Source organism: Theropithecus gelada, chromosome 7a (assembly GCF_003255815.1).
Source record: "Theropithecus gelada isolate Dixy chromosome 7a, Tgel_1.0, whole genome shotgun sequence".
In the NCBI taxonomy this organism is placed as follows: Eukaryota; Metazoa; Chordata; class Mammalia; order Primates; family Cercopithecidae; genus Theropithecus; species Theropithecus gelada.
In genome coordinates this window covers 37,308,208-37,324,884 of record NC_037674.1, presented here as the reverse complement: position 1 = coordinate 37,324,884, position 16,677 = coordinate 37,308,208, and the positions used below count along the sequence as shown (strand labels likewise).

Below are 16,677 nucleotides of genomic sequence, written 5' to 3'. Positions count from 1 at the left end.
GTCCTCTTCAATTAGGGAATGAACAAGATTAAATTTTTCCTCACAAATTGATGTGCATGGTCTGCCACTGTGGGCTTCATCTTCAAAATTGTCTTGACCCTTCTTAAAATTAGTTATCTATTTGTAAACTGCTAATTTCTTTGGGGCACTGTTCCCATACATTTTTCATGAAGCATTACTGATTTCACCATTCTTTCACCTAAGCTTCAGCATACATTTGTTTTTTGCCTCAATTTTAGCAGAATTCATGTTGCTATGATGGGGGGGTCCTTTTCAAGCTGATGTCTTAATCTTCTTAGTGACTCAAGCTAGATCCTGTTCAGTCATGTTATAAAAAGTTAGTTCAAGTTTCTTTTGGTACGAAACAGTTTTGAAATTCATGCATAGTTTTTTCATAATGGGCATTTTCCATCGACTTTTTGAAGATCCCTTGTATACTCCTGAATTGATCCTTGCTTCTACCGGGAAGGGAGAAAAGGCAGTACAATTTGGAGCTGAGTTATAGTGGTCTAATTATTCCTGTGGTATAGTGCAGAGAAGGAACAAAACGCTGCTATTTAATGGTGAAGAGTGTAGGGTGGGGGTCAGGGGAGCTGGACTATAAGAGGCAGTAATTCCTGAGATCCAGGAAGAGGAGGAGTTGTACATCTAGACAAGTTATTTGTGGCAGATAGCTCAAACATGAAAATGTGCTGAACACCTATTTCTCAACTTTAATAGAGATGTATGCTGAAATATTCTTGTTTACAAATAATTATCTGAAAATTAAAATGTTTATTCATTAAGGGCAATATTTTCATTTTGTTAGGTTTTAACTGACTAAATGCAAGATTGAAACCTAGCTAAAGTATGTTGATATATGTGCTTTTCTGTTTTGGAAAAAAAAATAGAGATTTGTCTTTCATTTTAGCTCAACAGTAAAGATCAAGGCTTACAGAAGACTACTAATTCATCTCTGGAAGAAATAATGGATAAGGCTTATGATAAGTTTGATGTTGAAATAAAAAATGTACAACTACTTTTTGCAAGAGCAGGTAAACCATTATTCAATTTTTAGGACCTTGGGATCATGTTGGGTAGTTTGTGTAGCATCCGTGTATGTATGTGTGCCTATATATCAACCCTGACAACCATTTTGCACACATATTCTTTTGGCCGCTTAAATAAACCATGTAGGACACTATTAGTGTAAATTACCGCAACATTTATAAATAGAAATGGAAATTTGGGTAGTCATCTTAGGATACCTAGCTCCATTTCAGTCTAAGCCTATTCATAGCCTATATTTTTGTAATGTGACTATAAAGCTGCTTAGAACACAAAATGGAAGTTGCAATTGATTCATGTTTTTCTGTCTTACTGCTTTTGGGATGACTCAATATTATTTTCCTTGCTGCCTTCATTATTAAATCTTGTACTATATTAGCCTAGTCTTTATTTCAATAGTATTACTAGTATATTATGCTTTCTACTTTTGTAGATATCTGAGAAATATATATCTACAAAGTAGTAGATACAGTCTTAATATCTTAAAGATAATTAACTTAATTATTTTCCAAAAGCTTTGGTGTTTTCTACGCTTAAGTAAATTTTTTTTTAGACTTATTTAGTTTCTAGAAACAATACATTTTTATTAATTATCCTTGATCATAGTATCACTTTGTGGTAGGTCATTAGAGGAAAGGACAGTTATAGTCTCTATGTGCAGAGTTTATACACTAATAGGAGTGTTGAGACTTGTTAAAATGTAAATACATAATGCTCTACTTACTTTTCATGTGTTAAGAGCCTGTTAATTCCTTGAAGTGGAGTATTTACATAGACCATTAAAACTGCCTTTTCTTTTGTATGTACTTAAGAATAATTGAATTATGGCCGGACGCGGTGGCTCACGCCTGTAATCCCAGCACTTTGGGAGGCCAAGGTGGGCGGATCATGAAGTCAGGAGATTGAGACCATCCTGGCTAACACGGTGAAATCCCAGCGTGGTGGTTGGCGCCTGTAGTCCCAGCTATTTGGGAGGCTGAGGCAGGAGAATGGCATGAACCTGGGAGGCAGAGCTTGCAGTGAGCCCAGATCATGCCACTGCATTCCAGCCTGGGTGACAGAGTGAGACCCTGTCTGAAAAAAAAAAAAATAATAATTGAATTATAAGTGATAAAAGATTTTCAGTCATTGCCATCAATAAAGATCTGCATAGTTCTCTATTAGTTATTGGAAAATCTGTTTTTGGGACCTTCTTATTTGAAGAAAAGTGATTATTATACTTTTTTGGTCATGAAATTTTGTTCACAAAAACTCATCTTTGCTTTGGAATTGTGTACTAACCTGGGTGTAAATATTGTACTTAGGAACCCCATAAACCTCTTTTTTTCTTTTTTCTTGTTTTTCCTCCTTTTTTCACTGTAATTATTAACCTTGGTCATTAATTCTGGAATTAAGGTAATAGATCCTGGGCTTTGTTTTTCCTGTTTACTTTGAAATGCAAGATGTTATGTGAACATTCTCCAAATATAGTTATTTTATATCACAGTCTTTGATCTTGTCAGTCTGTATTTAAAAAGCATAGGTTATTTAACTGATATGCTGAAAGAAGTAAAAATTGGTAATCATTGACTCTGGATTAATTTACAGTGATTTTCCATAGAATGTCTGACAATTTAAAATAATATTCATTAAAAATAATATTTATCCATGTTCCATGGCTGTTTGTAAAAACCATAATATCTTAAATTATTTTTTAAAGAGGAAAACTGGAAAAAGTGTCGATTTCAGCATCCATCAACTATGCATATATTGCAACCCATGGATATTCATGTTGAGTTGGCCAAAGCTATGGTAGAAAAAGACATAAGAATGGCCAGGTAATGTATGAGCTTCTTGTATATTAGAAAATTAACAGGTGAAATATATTTGCATCAGTTGCTAGAATTTAAGGAAGCAAAGATAGATTTCTGTGGGAGACAGAAAAAAATAATGATTATTCCATTTTGCAGCAGAAATGTATTTTTAAGAAAATTTATATTTGAATTATACATCAACTCTTACTTCAGAAATATTTGGACTTTTACAGTCTATAAAAGTTGATGGTTCATGTTTTTGAATGAATCTAATCCAACACTTAATATCAACAAAATAAAATCTTCAAAAACATTAGAGGCTCTTTTGATAATGAAATACCATATAATCCTGAGAAAAAATAGAAAATTAATTTTGAATTTAAATAGACAGTTATGAAATGTTTATACTTTCAAAAAACAGATTTATTGAAATATAATTGATGTTCAATAAGCTGTATCTATTTAAAGTTTACAATTTGATAAATATTGCCTTAGCTATATAGCCACGAAACCATCATCACAGTTAAGATAATGAACACATCATCTCCAAAAGTGTCCTTGTTCCCCTTTGTATTCCTTTCTTTCCTTCCCTACTTAAATTCTGTTCCCCCACTCCCTGGACAGTATTCATCTGCTTTCTGACACTATAGATTTGTTAGAATTTTCTAGAATTTTACATAAGTAGAATCTTAGACTTTTAATTTTTTTGTTTGATGTCTTTAATTCAGCATAATTAATTTGAGATTCATTCATGTTGTATGTATCAGTAGTTTATTGATACCCTTTATCAGGTGGATGTTAAACCAACTTTTCATTACCGATTAACCTCACTTAGTAATGGTGAACATCCCTAATCCAAAGACCAAAAATTTGAAATACTCCAAAATTTGAAACTTTTTGAGAGTCAACGTTATGTCACATATGGAAAATTCTGCACGTAAGTTCTTAACACAAGCTTCGTTTCTTGCACAAAATTATTAACATTTTAAAAATAAAATTACCTTCAGACTGTGTGTACAAGGTGTGAATGAAACATAAATCAATTTCATGTTTAGACTTGGGTCCTATCTGCAGGATATCTCATTATGTAATACAAATATTCCAAAATCTGGAAAAATCAAAAATCTGAAACACTTCTTGTCCCATTTCTGATAAGGGATACTCAACCCATATGTATTATTCTTTTAAAATACTTTTGGACTTATTTTGCCAAAATTTTATTACAAACTTTTATATTTGTGTTAATGAGGGATATTGGTCTGTGCTTTTCTTGTTTTGGTATCAGGATAATGTTGGCCTCATACATTGAGTTTTCTGGAAGATATTGTGTAGAAATGGTATTATTTCTTCCTAAAATGTTAGGTAGAATTCACCAGTAAAGTCGTCTGGCCCTGGAGTTTTCATTTTGAGAGGTATTTAACTACAAATTCATGTTTTGTCATAGATACAGGGCTAGATTATCTATTCTTTTGAATGACCTGTGTGTTCCAAGTGTTTTGAGTTGTTCGTGTGTTTTAAGGAATTTGTCCATCTTAGTTGCTGAATGTATGGCATAAAACTGTTTGTGTTGCTTTCCTTTTACCTGTTTAATACACGAAGAATCTGTAGTGATGTTATTTCTCTTAGTCCTGATGTTAGTAATTTGTGCCTTTTCTCTTTTTCTGCTGATCACTGTGATCAGAGGTTTATCAATTTTGTTGATCTTCTGAGCTACCTGGCTGTTGGTTTCCATTATCTTCTCTCTTTTGATTCTTTTTTTCCCCCCTGATTTCCACTCTGATGTTTATTATTTCTTTCTTTTGTTTACTTAGGATTTCATTTTCTTTCCAGTCCTAGTTTCTTAAGGTAGAAGCTGAGGTCACTGATTTGAGACCTTAGTTCTTTTCCAGTATAGGCATTTAGTGCTTTATATTTCTTTCTCTGTAGTGCTTTACTGTATCCCAGTGTGACATCTAGCAATTAGGCATATGTCAGCTTGAGCTGTTCACAGCTTAGTCAGGAAGCCAAAGATAAACAACAACCAAGAAGAGCTTTATGACCAGCACATAGCTGCCACAAGGCTATTGAGACAAATAAACCTGAGGCAATTACATTGAATAGGGAAACAGAGTAGAAGCCCCTGCTAAAAAGTAAGTAACTGATAAAATCACAATGGTGATTCAGTAGTGAGTAAAACAGATGTCCTCATGGAGCTGACATTTTAATTAGGGGAGACATAAACAAATATAAATGTGATGTCAGGTGCTGCCGAGTGCTATATATAAAAAGAAATAAAGCAAGGCAATGGGATAGAGAGTGATGAGATAGATACTCTTTGATGTTGATAATAAGAAATCTTTGATACCAGGAAGTAGTGTTTTGGTTTTGAAAGGTAGAGAATTGTGTTTGGAAAGATTTTCATAAAAATTAGTTAAGTTAAAAAGGTTTGGCTACTTAAGAGGGATATGTTGAACTTATCTGGAAACTTAGCTAACATAGAACTTTCAGTTTCTTGCCAGTGTTGTCTAAATGAGGCATTAATGTAATTAGATTAAAACATGTCAAAAGTTTAGGCATGTTTTAATCTAATTACATTAATGCAGTTCTTTCCCTCATTTGTAATATAGAGATGCTGACTTAAAACCACTGAATTGTATCTTAGATTTAAAGTGTCAGGAGGACTTCCTTTGATGCATGTGAGAATTTCTGACCAGAAGATGAAAGATGTGCTATGTTTGATGAACAGTATACCTTTGCCACAGAAATCATCAGCCCAGTCTCCAGAGAAACAGGTAAATAGAAACAATAAATTGTATAAACCTATTTTTACCATTGTTTTAGAGCAGTGATGAAAAGTCAGTTTCAGGGCAAGGTTTATAAGTGAAAGGACCAAAAGTACAGAAATGAAAGTAAAATGTCTTTCAAATTTATAAAATGTGTTTTAAATAAAACTAGAGGGGGAAAAAGTAAACAAAAATCTTTAGAATCTTGCAAATAAAACAATTGGTATAAAATGTCCTTATATGTTAGACTTACAAGTTGTAGGTCACTTTAATTGGAATTGATCTTTACACAGTAGAAATGTTGGATTTCTACTTTGAAATGAAATTTGATAAAGCGAGCTCATGGTGATACCATGTGTCAGAGACCTATAAAAAAGATGTACTTTAATATTGTAATAGATAGAATGTAAATGATATACAGTACTAATAGACTAACTTACTAGAGGTACACTTAGTTTTGTCCTTGTAAATGTGGGCAGTAGACTTAATAATTTGTAAATTGTAGCCAACTATTAGTTGATTACACAATATATCTTGTTGGAAGATTTGTATATTGTGTTATGTTGTGTGTATGTGTCTTTCCATATCTCTTTATCCTCTATTACTTTTTAGTCTTCCTCTCATTTATCACATTTAATCCTGCTGAGTCATCGTTTCTAAGAAAACTTTTTGTATTCTGTGCTAGGTATCCTCAATTCCAGTTATTTCAGGTGGGACAAAAGGTCTACTTGGTACTTCACTGTTGCTAGATGCTGTGGAATCAGGTAAGGAAAGTAAAATACTCTTTCTGTATTAAATTAAGCCTATACATTGTTATACAGAGATAACATTTTTAGAAAATAAGGGCCATCTGAAACTGCTGTAGTAATTTACTGGTTTTAGTTCTAGTTGTGCTACATTAGTGTGACTTTGAGTCCCTTATCTTCTTTAAGCCCAAGTTTCTGTCTTCATTGGATAAATGAAGGGATTTTTTTTTTTTTTTGGTAGTTGACAGTGCTTACTTAAGATTCTAAATAAACTACTTTTTTTTGGCCCCAATCTCTGCATGAGCTTTTCTCTAGCTCTGACCTAATTGATCTGTTTTAATTTTGAACTAGAATGTAAGCTTCATCAGGACAGGACCATGTCTATCCTGGTCATTCTGGTATCCTTAGTAGCTGGCACAGCCTGATACATGGTAGATAATACCCAGTAAATATTTTGTTGAATATTGAGTGAATGAACTATAGTGAAAAACAGAACCATTGAAGAAAAGAACGTAGTGCTATTTGATTTTAAATGTGATTATTACATGTCAGGTTGAGTCACTTGGTGGAAGTTGAAAAAAAGCAGATATTCTGATGCTGAATATGAAGATTATATCTAATAAATGAACAGATTTGAGTGTTTCATGCAGTTTTCAGTGTACAATGTCTCAGATCAAATAAATGTCTTTTTCCTTTAGAGTCTGATGATGAGTATTTTGATGCTGAAGATGGGGAACCACAGACTGGTAAAAGTATGAAAGGATCAGAACTTAAAAAAGCTGCAGAGGTCCCAAATGAGGAGCTCATTAATCTTCTGCTCAAGTTTGAAATTAAAGAAGTGTGTGCTTTTTTGTCTATAAATAGATATATTCTGGTTGTCACTATCTTGTAAGCTCTCCTCAAGCTAGACCCAAATGTCAAGTATATTAAAAACGTGGTACTCTGTCTTTCCTGCTGCCCAACACACGTGCACATACACACTCTCACACACACTCTCTATTTTACACACAAAAAGATTTTAAAAAATGAAATGCTTTTTAAAAAATTGATGTAAGAATGATCTGTGGCATATCTAATTTATTCTGGAAGAGCTTAGACTTTTAATTAGGACTTACTTTTCTGTAGAAAATTTTTATGACATGCCTACTTTAATTTTTTAAACTTTTCACTTTTAGCTAAATAATGCTCATTATCATGTTTATGATTTGGAAAAATGTAAACAACCTAAGTTTCCAACATACGTTTACAGCCTTTAAAAGTCATGTGGTAAAAGGAAACATGGAGAGATGTTCACAGTATATTATTATTTGGGAAAACAAAAAGATTATAATACCAAGGATATTATTATTCCATTTGAAGTTATATTTGTATATTTTCTTTGATAAATGACACACAGTGTTCATCTCTGAGTGGTGAGATTACAGGTTTTTATATATGCCTTCTTGCTTTTCCATATAGTCCAGATTTCTGTAAAAAGTTTGTCTTGCTTTGATAATAAAACAAAAAGGATAGAAAATGGAGGTGTTCCTTATTGAGTGTTTGATTATGCCAAAGTGAGAGCATGTCCTGAAATATAATGTCAGAAATACTACATTTTAGCTGTGTGTACAAATCTAAGTATTATTGGTATTTGTTTGGAGAAAGGTATGTTCTTTACCATTAGCCTTCTACAGCTTCTTTCTCCATACTACATCCAAAATACCATTAAATCCCATGACCCTAACTTCAAAATGCATTCATATGATTGCTCTTCCTTTCTACTGCTACTGTACTGTCCAAGTCACTGTAATCGTCTTGCCTGGATTATTTTGCTATAGCTTCTTAACTGTCTTTGCTTCCATCAGGTACTCTGTTCTGTCATTTGCCAGAGTGATCCTTTAAAAGTGAATGTCAGGCCGGGCGTGGTGGCTCACACCTGTAATCCCAGCACTTTGGGAGGCCGAGGTGGGTGGATCATCTGAGGTCAGGAGTTCAAGACCAGCCTGGGCAATATGGTGAAACCCCATCCCTACTAAAAACAAAATTAGCCAGGCATGGTGGTGGGCACTTGTAATCCCAGCTACTTGGGAGAATTGCTTGAACCTGGGAGGTAAAGGGTGCAGTGAACTGAGACTGTACCACTGTACTCCAGCCTGGGTGACAGAGCAAGACTTTGTCCCTAAAATAAAATAAAGTAAAATAAAAAGAAAAGGGAATGTCAGATCATGTTACTACTCGGCTCAATATCCTCCACTGACTTCAAATCTCACTAAAAGTAAAGGACTAAGTCCTTACCATGGCCTACAAGGCCTTACATGTGTAAAACCTCATATGACTGACCAGTTCTTTCCTGCCTGGCTCATTCTGCTTCAGCCGTATTCCATTTATCCCTTCAATAGGTATTGATCATGTGCCTTTATTACTGGACATTATTTTAGATACTGGAAAATAGCAGTGAGTAAAGTTCTTGCCACTTGGAGCTTACATTTGTCTTATGTTTTTCCTTCTATATACCAAAGCACATTCTTTGTGCTTGCTATTTCCTTTGCCTGGACCATTCTTTTCCTGCATGGCTTGATTTTTTTTTTTTTTTTTAAAACTTATTTCAGGTATTTGTTCAATTGTCATCTTATTGGAAAGATCTGACCAACCAAGACAAGATAGCAACCTTCATTTTCTCCAGCTTTCCCTAGAATGTAAACTTCATGGTGATAAAGAATGTCTTAATTTGTTTTCTGTTACCATAACAGAATACCTCAGCCTCCCAAGAGGCTGGGATTACAGACACATACCACCACACCCAGCTAATGCTTTGTATTTTTTATGGAGATGTGGTTTCACTATGTTGCCCAGGCTGATCTTGAACTCTCAGGCTCAGGTCATCCGCTTGCCTTGGCCTCCCCAAGTGCTGGGATTACAGGCGTGAGCCACTGCACTTGGCCTTTTCTTTAAGTATTTTTAAAGTGTTATCTAAATATGTAATTACAACATCTGCTAATAATATTATTTTTTGCCTTTCTTCAGTATTTATATTATTCTGGTTATTATTGCGGCCTATCAAGTTAAATAGCTTAAAACAACTGTTTTATTTTGCTTACAGGTTTGTGGGTTAGGAATTTTGGAAGGGTTCAACTGGGTAATTTTGTGTGTAGTCTTTCATTTGGTTGCATTCTGATGTTGACTGGGGCTTCTGTCATTGGAAGCCTCAAACTGGGTGTCCCTGTGGCTCACTTACGAGGCTTGCAGTTGATACTGGCTGTTGGCTGGGAGCTCAGCTGTAACTGTTGACTGAAACACCTACTTATGGCCTCTCAGCATGGTAAAAGCCATGGTAGTCTGAGTAGTTGAACTTTTTACATGGTGGCTGGCTTCCCCCAGTATGAGTGTTCCCAGGTGGGAGTTTCATGGTCTTTTTTGACACCAGAAGTCCTTATAGTATCAATTCCTTTCTACTCTGTTGATTTAAGCACTCACAAACCTGCCCATATTCAAAGGGTGGAGACAAAGATCTACACCTTTTGATTAGAGTATCAAAAGTACTTCCATCTTTTAAAAATTACAGTTTTATTTTTTATTAGCTAAATATACAGGCTATCATTTCCAGAGTTAAATAGTAGTATGATAGTGAACATCTTTCTTACTTCCTACTTTAATGGGGATGCTTTTAAAAAAATTACTAAACATGATTTTTGCTTTGAAATACAGGTTTAAGAAAATCATATTAAGGAAGAATCTATACATTCCTTTTTTACTAAATTAGAAAAAATAAGTTAAATTCTGTCATGATTTTTTAATAAATGTACTTATATTCTCAAGAATCAAATTTAAGTTGGTAATTTCCAATTATATTAAATAGCTATGGTGGCAGAAGCATATGAGCAAAATTACTATTCTCTTGGTGATGTGTATGGAGAAAGATTTTGTTTTCATTATTTCAAGTATGATTCAGACTTCTTATCAACTTTTCATTGGCTCTCATTCTTTTAGGTGATTTTGGAATTTACTAAACAGCAGAAAGAAGAAGATACAATTCTAGTATTTAATGTTACTCAGTTAGGAACAGAGGCTACAGTGAGAACATTTGACTTAACTGCGGTATCTTATTTAAAGAAAATCAGCTTGGATTACCATGAAATTGAAGGTAATAGCCATAAAAATAGAAATAATAACCTGTAATAAAGGTAGCACTTTGGAATATCTGAAACACTTTCATTTATATTGTATTTATAATAAATAATGGCTGCACTCTTCTAAGCACTTTACAAGTAATAATATTTATACTATGGGTTGGAATCCTTGGATACAGAACACTGACTGTATAAATACCTATGTTTTATAACTTTTTAATAGTTAAAACTAAAATCTCAATTTAGAAGAAAAATATTTTATGTGTTAGTAATTTCTATAGGACCTTTGTTAAGATAAAGTTTACATTATTGTCTTGAGGAAAAAAAATATAAATAATAAATTTTCTAAGCTATTTTTTCCTTCAGTGAAGGTTATGCCCTTGGAAGTCAAGGGAAAATTTTGAGATCTCTCAGAAGCAAGAGTTAAAGAACTGCAAATAACAAAAGATAGATAAAATGGTGGACAAATTACTTCTCCCTGCATAGCTTTTGGAGGCAGTTCCTTGGTACATCTACCGAAGGATATAAAGGACATCTGGTAGTACCTGTTGTTTTTAAGTTAAAAAGGAGTTTAACAGTTCTCTTTTAAGGAAAAAGAACAAAAACAAAGCTTTCCTCTTTTAAGCCACCTCTCACAGCTTAAACAAAAAGAAATTATTTAAATTTCTTTAATAGAAGTAAAATAAATTATTTGTCAGAATTTTAGAAGTCACCTGTGAAATCAGGTGAAAATAAATATGCATGTTTTTAAGTAAGTTGGATGTCAGAGGTAACAATTTAGATTGGTTAATTTCTTCAACACTGATGGCCTTTGTATTTAATAACTATGGCAACATGCAAAGATTTTCTTTTAAAGCTTAATTAACAAATTTTTAAAAATCTAAAAAAGTTTCAAATTACAAAAGAGCAATTTATTTGAAACACTTTTTTTTTTCCTTTTTCTTTAGGATCCAAAAAGAAGCCCCTTCACTTGATTAGCTCTTCTGACAAACCTGGATTAGATCTTTTGAAAGTGGAGTATATTAAGGTACGGGCTATAGAATGATTATATATTTATTGTGTACTCCAAACGATATCTCTGGACGGAAAAATGTGACAGTAAGTTACTAATGGCTCTGGATGTGTATCACAGTTTCTAATTATAGGAAATCTGTTTTTTTTTTTTCATTTGTACACCTTCTTTTCTTTCACTTAAGTACAGGGCCATTATACAAAGTCACTAAACTTCTTGTTGCCAGAGGTGGAAGCCTGGGATGAAGTAGGTACCATTTGTCCTCTAGGGCACACCCACATACCTATACTGATTATAGGTCATATATAGGTGACATTTGGCTGAGTATGCTGCATCAAAAAGGATAAAGTCATATTAAATTGGGTTCAGAAGAGAAATGCCAGGAATAGGAAGGGCCACAAAAATATTTCATATGAGAGACACTGAAGGAACTGATGGTATTTAGCTGACTTCAAGATTAGTTGATTTGTTTAATCGGTCAACAGCTATTTATTGAATACCACTGGATGTGTTTTTGGATGTCTGTACTGTTAGGTGCTTGGGATACAGAAATGAAAAACATTGCCTGTTCTCAAGAAAATTGTACATGAGTAGGGAGATAACACAAGTAAATAATAATTAGAATAAAATGTGATTGATTCTCTAATAAAGAAAAGCACAAAGCATTATTGGAACAGAGAGACAGGGAATTGGCAAGGCCAGAAAACTTCTCACAGGAGGTAAATCTTTGAGTTTGAATTTGTTTGTGTTCCCAAAGGATAGAAAGAACTAGGACCAATGGTTAGTTATGATGAGAGACAGATTTTTGACTCAGTGTGAAGACCTCATTAAATAAAAGCTTTTTAAAGATTAGATTTGTAAAGAAACAAGGTTTCTTTTACTGGAGATATAAAAAAAATAGACTTGCTAAAGACTTTATGGAGGGATTTAAGCATTAGGTGATAGATGGGCTACGTGACCTTTACACCTTACAACCTTCAGAGTTTGTCATTCTGATTCCTAGCTGCAGTTTCCCAGAAGTGAATATTCTCCCATGTTTGAAGAGAAGAACACATTTGCGCTATTATAATAAATACATTATTTGGATGTAACTTTAAAATAATGGCAATAAAATTAAATATACAATGTATGTAAAATACATTTAGAACTATAAATGAATTAACCAGAGATCATAAATAAGTGATTTATTTACTTTGATCCTAGTACCTTCTTTAGAACTTTTATTTCTTTTTTCAGGCTGATAAGAATGGACCTAGTTTTCAAACTACTTTTGGAAAAACTGAACAAACAGTTAAGGTAAGAAATTCTGTAAAAGGAATTTATCCTGTTTGAAAATAACCTACTCTCGAAACCTCTAGTATCATTTGAGGAGTATTGACTGGGTAATTTGATGACATAATCAAGGACCAGTAAGAGTTATAAATAACCTCATCGATACTTACCATGCTCTGTGTTTATGATTCAGCTTAGTAAAGCTGTTGTTTCATTATATCACATCCTAACGTCCTTAAAAGTTTCCGTATTATTTCTGAATTAGGGAATGCTATAGACAAAAGAACTTTGATGTACAAAGAACTAAAAGGTTTCTAAACTAGCCAAACTAGATAGCTTTGTTTGATGTGCAGGTGTAAAAGTGTATAAAATATAAGGAGAGATGTTGAGCAGTTTTGAATCAATACTACTTACGTAATAACTTAGAGTAAGAGGAGCAAAATGTACCTATGAGTAACTAAAAAGAAAAGGAGAGAGTTGAGTTTTAGCTCACACTTGTTTGAGAGGTGGGGGAATCTGTTTTAATATTGTGAACCTTTTATTATTTTTATATCCATTTAGTGTTATGAGAAAATGAAAAGAAATTCATTTTTATAAACAGAGCTTTTTATTTTATATTAATGAAAACTACCCATTCTTGAAATCAATTTGTATTGCTATCTTAGCTTTCTAGAGTGTTTGTTTTAAAAAAAAAAAAGCAGTACTTTTTCCCTACAAGTTATATATTGTGTTTCTTTTTAAATGATGAGACCATTATTGTGATTTGAAAAGATCACTTAGTAACCCATTCATAATTGTCCTTTTTATATTTAAATCTCACAGATGCAACCTTTGAAATCATTTCTAGACATAGTAGTAGCACATGGTGGTTCTGGGATTTTGCCTTTTTACTTATAATTTTATATAATCATAATTGTCCATTGAAGATCCAAGATGCCATCTATATGTTGAATATCAGGATAGTCATGAGAAGCGGAGTATAGATTTCATAACCATTATGCTTGGGAAATGGAGTAATTAGGTTACTGTAATATTCTGATGTACCTCTGAAGTGTGTAAGTGTAATTTGTCTCCATATATTCCCTGTTTAAGGGGATTGTGAATCTTCCTTTCTTTACTCTTCCTTCTAAGTGGTGGGAAGCAATGATGTAAGCCCACTTGAGAATCTTTTGGATCTATCGTGGAGACTACAGGTTATAATTGACTGTGGGAAACTAATTTTCTCTTTAAAACATTTTTAGGTGGCCTTTTCATCTTTAAATCTGTTGCTGCAAACACAAGCTCTTGTCTCTTCTATTAATTACCTCACAACCATTATTCCTTCTGATGATCAAAGCATAAATGTTGCCAAGGAGGTACAAATTTCAACTGAAAAACAACAAAAAAATTCAACTCTGCCAAAAGGTATGAACCATACATTTTTGTTTTTTGTTAGCAAGGGTTTTAGAATTATAAAGCTAAATGAGGAATACTAGAGGTTATCTGACTCAGTCATTTAAATACTATTTTCCCCTTTTCTTCAAATTAAATTATATGCAAGCACCTGATATATAAGGCATATGTAATCAATACTGTTGTTTTTAAAAATGTTTGTTTTTGTTCTTATTTTGGTGGTGGTATAGGAAGCCTTTAGGTAGGTAATAGGGGGAGACGACCTGTATTTATACTGAGCTGTTCCCTCTCAGTGGCTGCTGAAGGGGCTTTATAAGGAGTGAGTCTTTCCATTTTACACATAAGGAAATTAAGGCTCAGAGACACAAAGGTAGGGAAGGGTTCAGGAGTAGCATCTAATTGGCCAAGAGCCCAGATTTTGGATCTGGAAGAACTCAGTTCAGATCCTGATTTTGCTACTTCAACCGTGTAACCTTAGGCACATTATTTAACTTTTCTGAGGTTCAGTGTCCTTATTTATTTATTTTAGTTTTTTTTCTTGCTTTTAAATTATAAAACTAATATCTCACAATTAAAAAAGCAAACTTTACAGAATATATAAAGCAAAAAAAGTATTTGAATCGTTAAGAGTTGGAGAATGTTATAATTTTTTTTAAACATAGCAGTGGTTCACTTAATATAGCGATTAAAGCTTAATAGAATGTAGATGATTAAAATCTCACTGTGTGATAGATGCTTTGTTTTATTTTTAGTGATTGTATCCTCCAAAGATAGTGACATTATTGGCTTCAGGCTGTTTGCACAGTTGAATGCTTTCTGTGTCGTTGTTTGCAACGAAAAGAACAATATCGCTGAAATCAAGATTCAAGGTAAAAGTTCACACGGTATTAAAAATTGGCGAAAAAATAAACTTTTCCTTCTTGTTTTTTCTTTGCAGTGCTAAAGAATGTACAAATAAAGGGCTCTGAGCTGTGAAAGCTGAAAAGACATAATTGGATTGTATGCTTTCTTCTCTTTGGGATATAGATATTGGTCAGAATCTGACCATCCCAATTGAACTCACACTTATCCTGGTGTTTGGGACCTTCCTGAGAGTTATCTAGGAAGTGGAAAAGGGATACTGATGTCAATGTAGGGATGGTGTTGATGGGCTAGGAGAAGTCTCAGTCTAGATTTTAGGTGAAGGTCTATGGACATGCTTTGTAGTAACTTTTTAATCTTTTTTTTAAATATATGATTTTTATACATAATATAGTTATGTATTTGTCTTTATTTATCTTTCCTTATGAAAAGCAATCTTATAATGAATGACAATATCTGTGAGGCCATTATGTTCTTTTAGGTAAAAGCTGCCAGAACTCATCTAGCTTTTCCTCTGGCTTACTTTTACTAGCTAGTTGTGACCTGGTAAAGAATATATTGAATATGTTTAATGAAATTTTTTAAGAACCTAAAAACTAGAAAACTAGGGGCTTTTTTCCTTTGTCCTTTCCAAAATGGCAGTGCATCTACTAGTCTGAATTTGATTTGTGTAACTTTTATAGTTTCCATGTAAATGACTGCATGTGAGGTATAAAGGATAATTTACTTAAATTCTGAGATAATCTATTTGTGCTAGATGTGTTTCTTCCCCTGATTGAAAATTCAGATAATTATTGTTTAACACATTTATAGGTTTTGGTGTTTATATAACCAAAAATCTCTAATATTGCAACTTATTTTTCCATTGGGAGTTGAAACATTGCTAAATTTAAAAAAGTCACCCCAAAATAAAATAATGTAATGGAAAGAAAGATCTTATTTATGGTAGATCTGTAGAAATTATGATAATGCACTTTCTTTTTCAGGCCTGGATTCCTCCCTTTCTCTCCAGTCAAGAAAACAGTCACTTTTTGCCCGACTAGAAAATATTATTGTCACAGATGTTGATCCGAAGACAGTTCATAAGAAAGTAGGTGATTGTAAACAGATAGTTAATATTCTTTAATGACTGAATATGAGATTCTATTGTAAAATGTATTTTATTTTAAAAACATTAATGAAATATACTTCAATAGAAAAATGTTTTTATAAAGATTAAAATATAAAAACCCTTTTGTAAATGGGGTTTTATTTTGTCATTACCTTCTCGGATAGAGTATATTCAAGTCTCTGTTTTTCAGGCTGTGTCAATAATGGGAAATGAAGTTTTCCGTTTTAATTTGGATTTGTATCCAAATGCTACTGAGGGAGATTTGTATACTGACATGTCCAAAGTGGATGGTGTGCTGTCTCTGAATGTTGGCTGTATTCAGATCGTCTATCTTCATAAATTCCTTATGTCACTTCTGGTAAAATAGTTACTTATATATTGATTTTTCAATTTTGAAATACTTTTAAAAGTGTGATAATTATGATGACAAATGTTACAAACCTTGGATTTTAGAGTGGGCATTATTTTAATTATAGATGGTATTTATGCATGAATGTAGAGATCAAAACCCCCATTTAACAGTTGAAATCTGAACATTTAATGATTTTTGTCTAGAACAAATTATTTTTGCTACA

The 16,677-nt window shown here is 33.1% G+C and overlaps 1 protein-coding gene across 2 annotated transcripts in view; it reads left to right on the top strand.

The window, feature by feature from the left end:
- Positions 1 to 16,677, top strand: part of VPS13C (vacuolar protein sorting 13 homolog C) — a 194,147-nt gene that overhangs the window by 67,928 nt on the left and 109,542 nt on the right. For both annotated transcript variants that reach the window (XM_025389713.1, XM_025389712.1), the window contains 12 exons: positions 911 to 1,034; positions 2,747 to 2,864; positions 5,482 to 5,611; positions 6,288 to 6,366; positions 7,047 to 7,186; positions 10,315 to 10,468; positions 11,402 to 11,481; positions 12,703 to 12,762; positions 13,980 to 14,142; positions 14,883 to 14,999; positions 15,978 to 16,081; positions 16,293 to 16,460. In XM_025389713.1, coding sequence (XP_025245498.1) covers positions 911 to 1,034; positions 2,747 to 2,864; positions 5,482 to 5,611; positions 6,288 to 6,366; positions 7,047 to 7,186; positions 10,315 to 10,468; positions 11,402 to 11,481; positions 12,703 to 12,762; positions 13,980 to 14,142; positions 14,883 to 14,999; positions 15,978 to 16,081; positions 16,293 to 16,460 — 1,437 coding nt within the window. The remainder of the gene's footprint in view (positions 1 to 910; positions 1,035 to 2,746; positions 2,865 to 5,481; positions 5,612 to 6,287; positions 6,367 to 7,046; positions 7,187 to 10,314; positions 10,469 to 11,401; positions 11,482 to 12,702; positions 12,763 to 13,979; positions 14,143 to 14,882; positions 15,000 to 15,977; positions 16,082 to 16,292; positions 16,461 to 16,677) is intronic.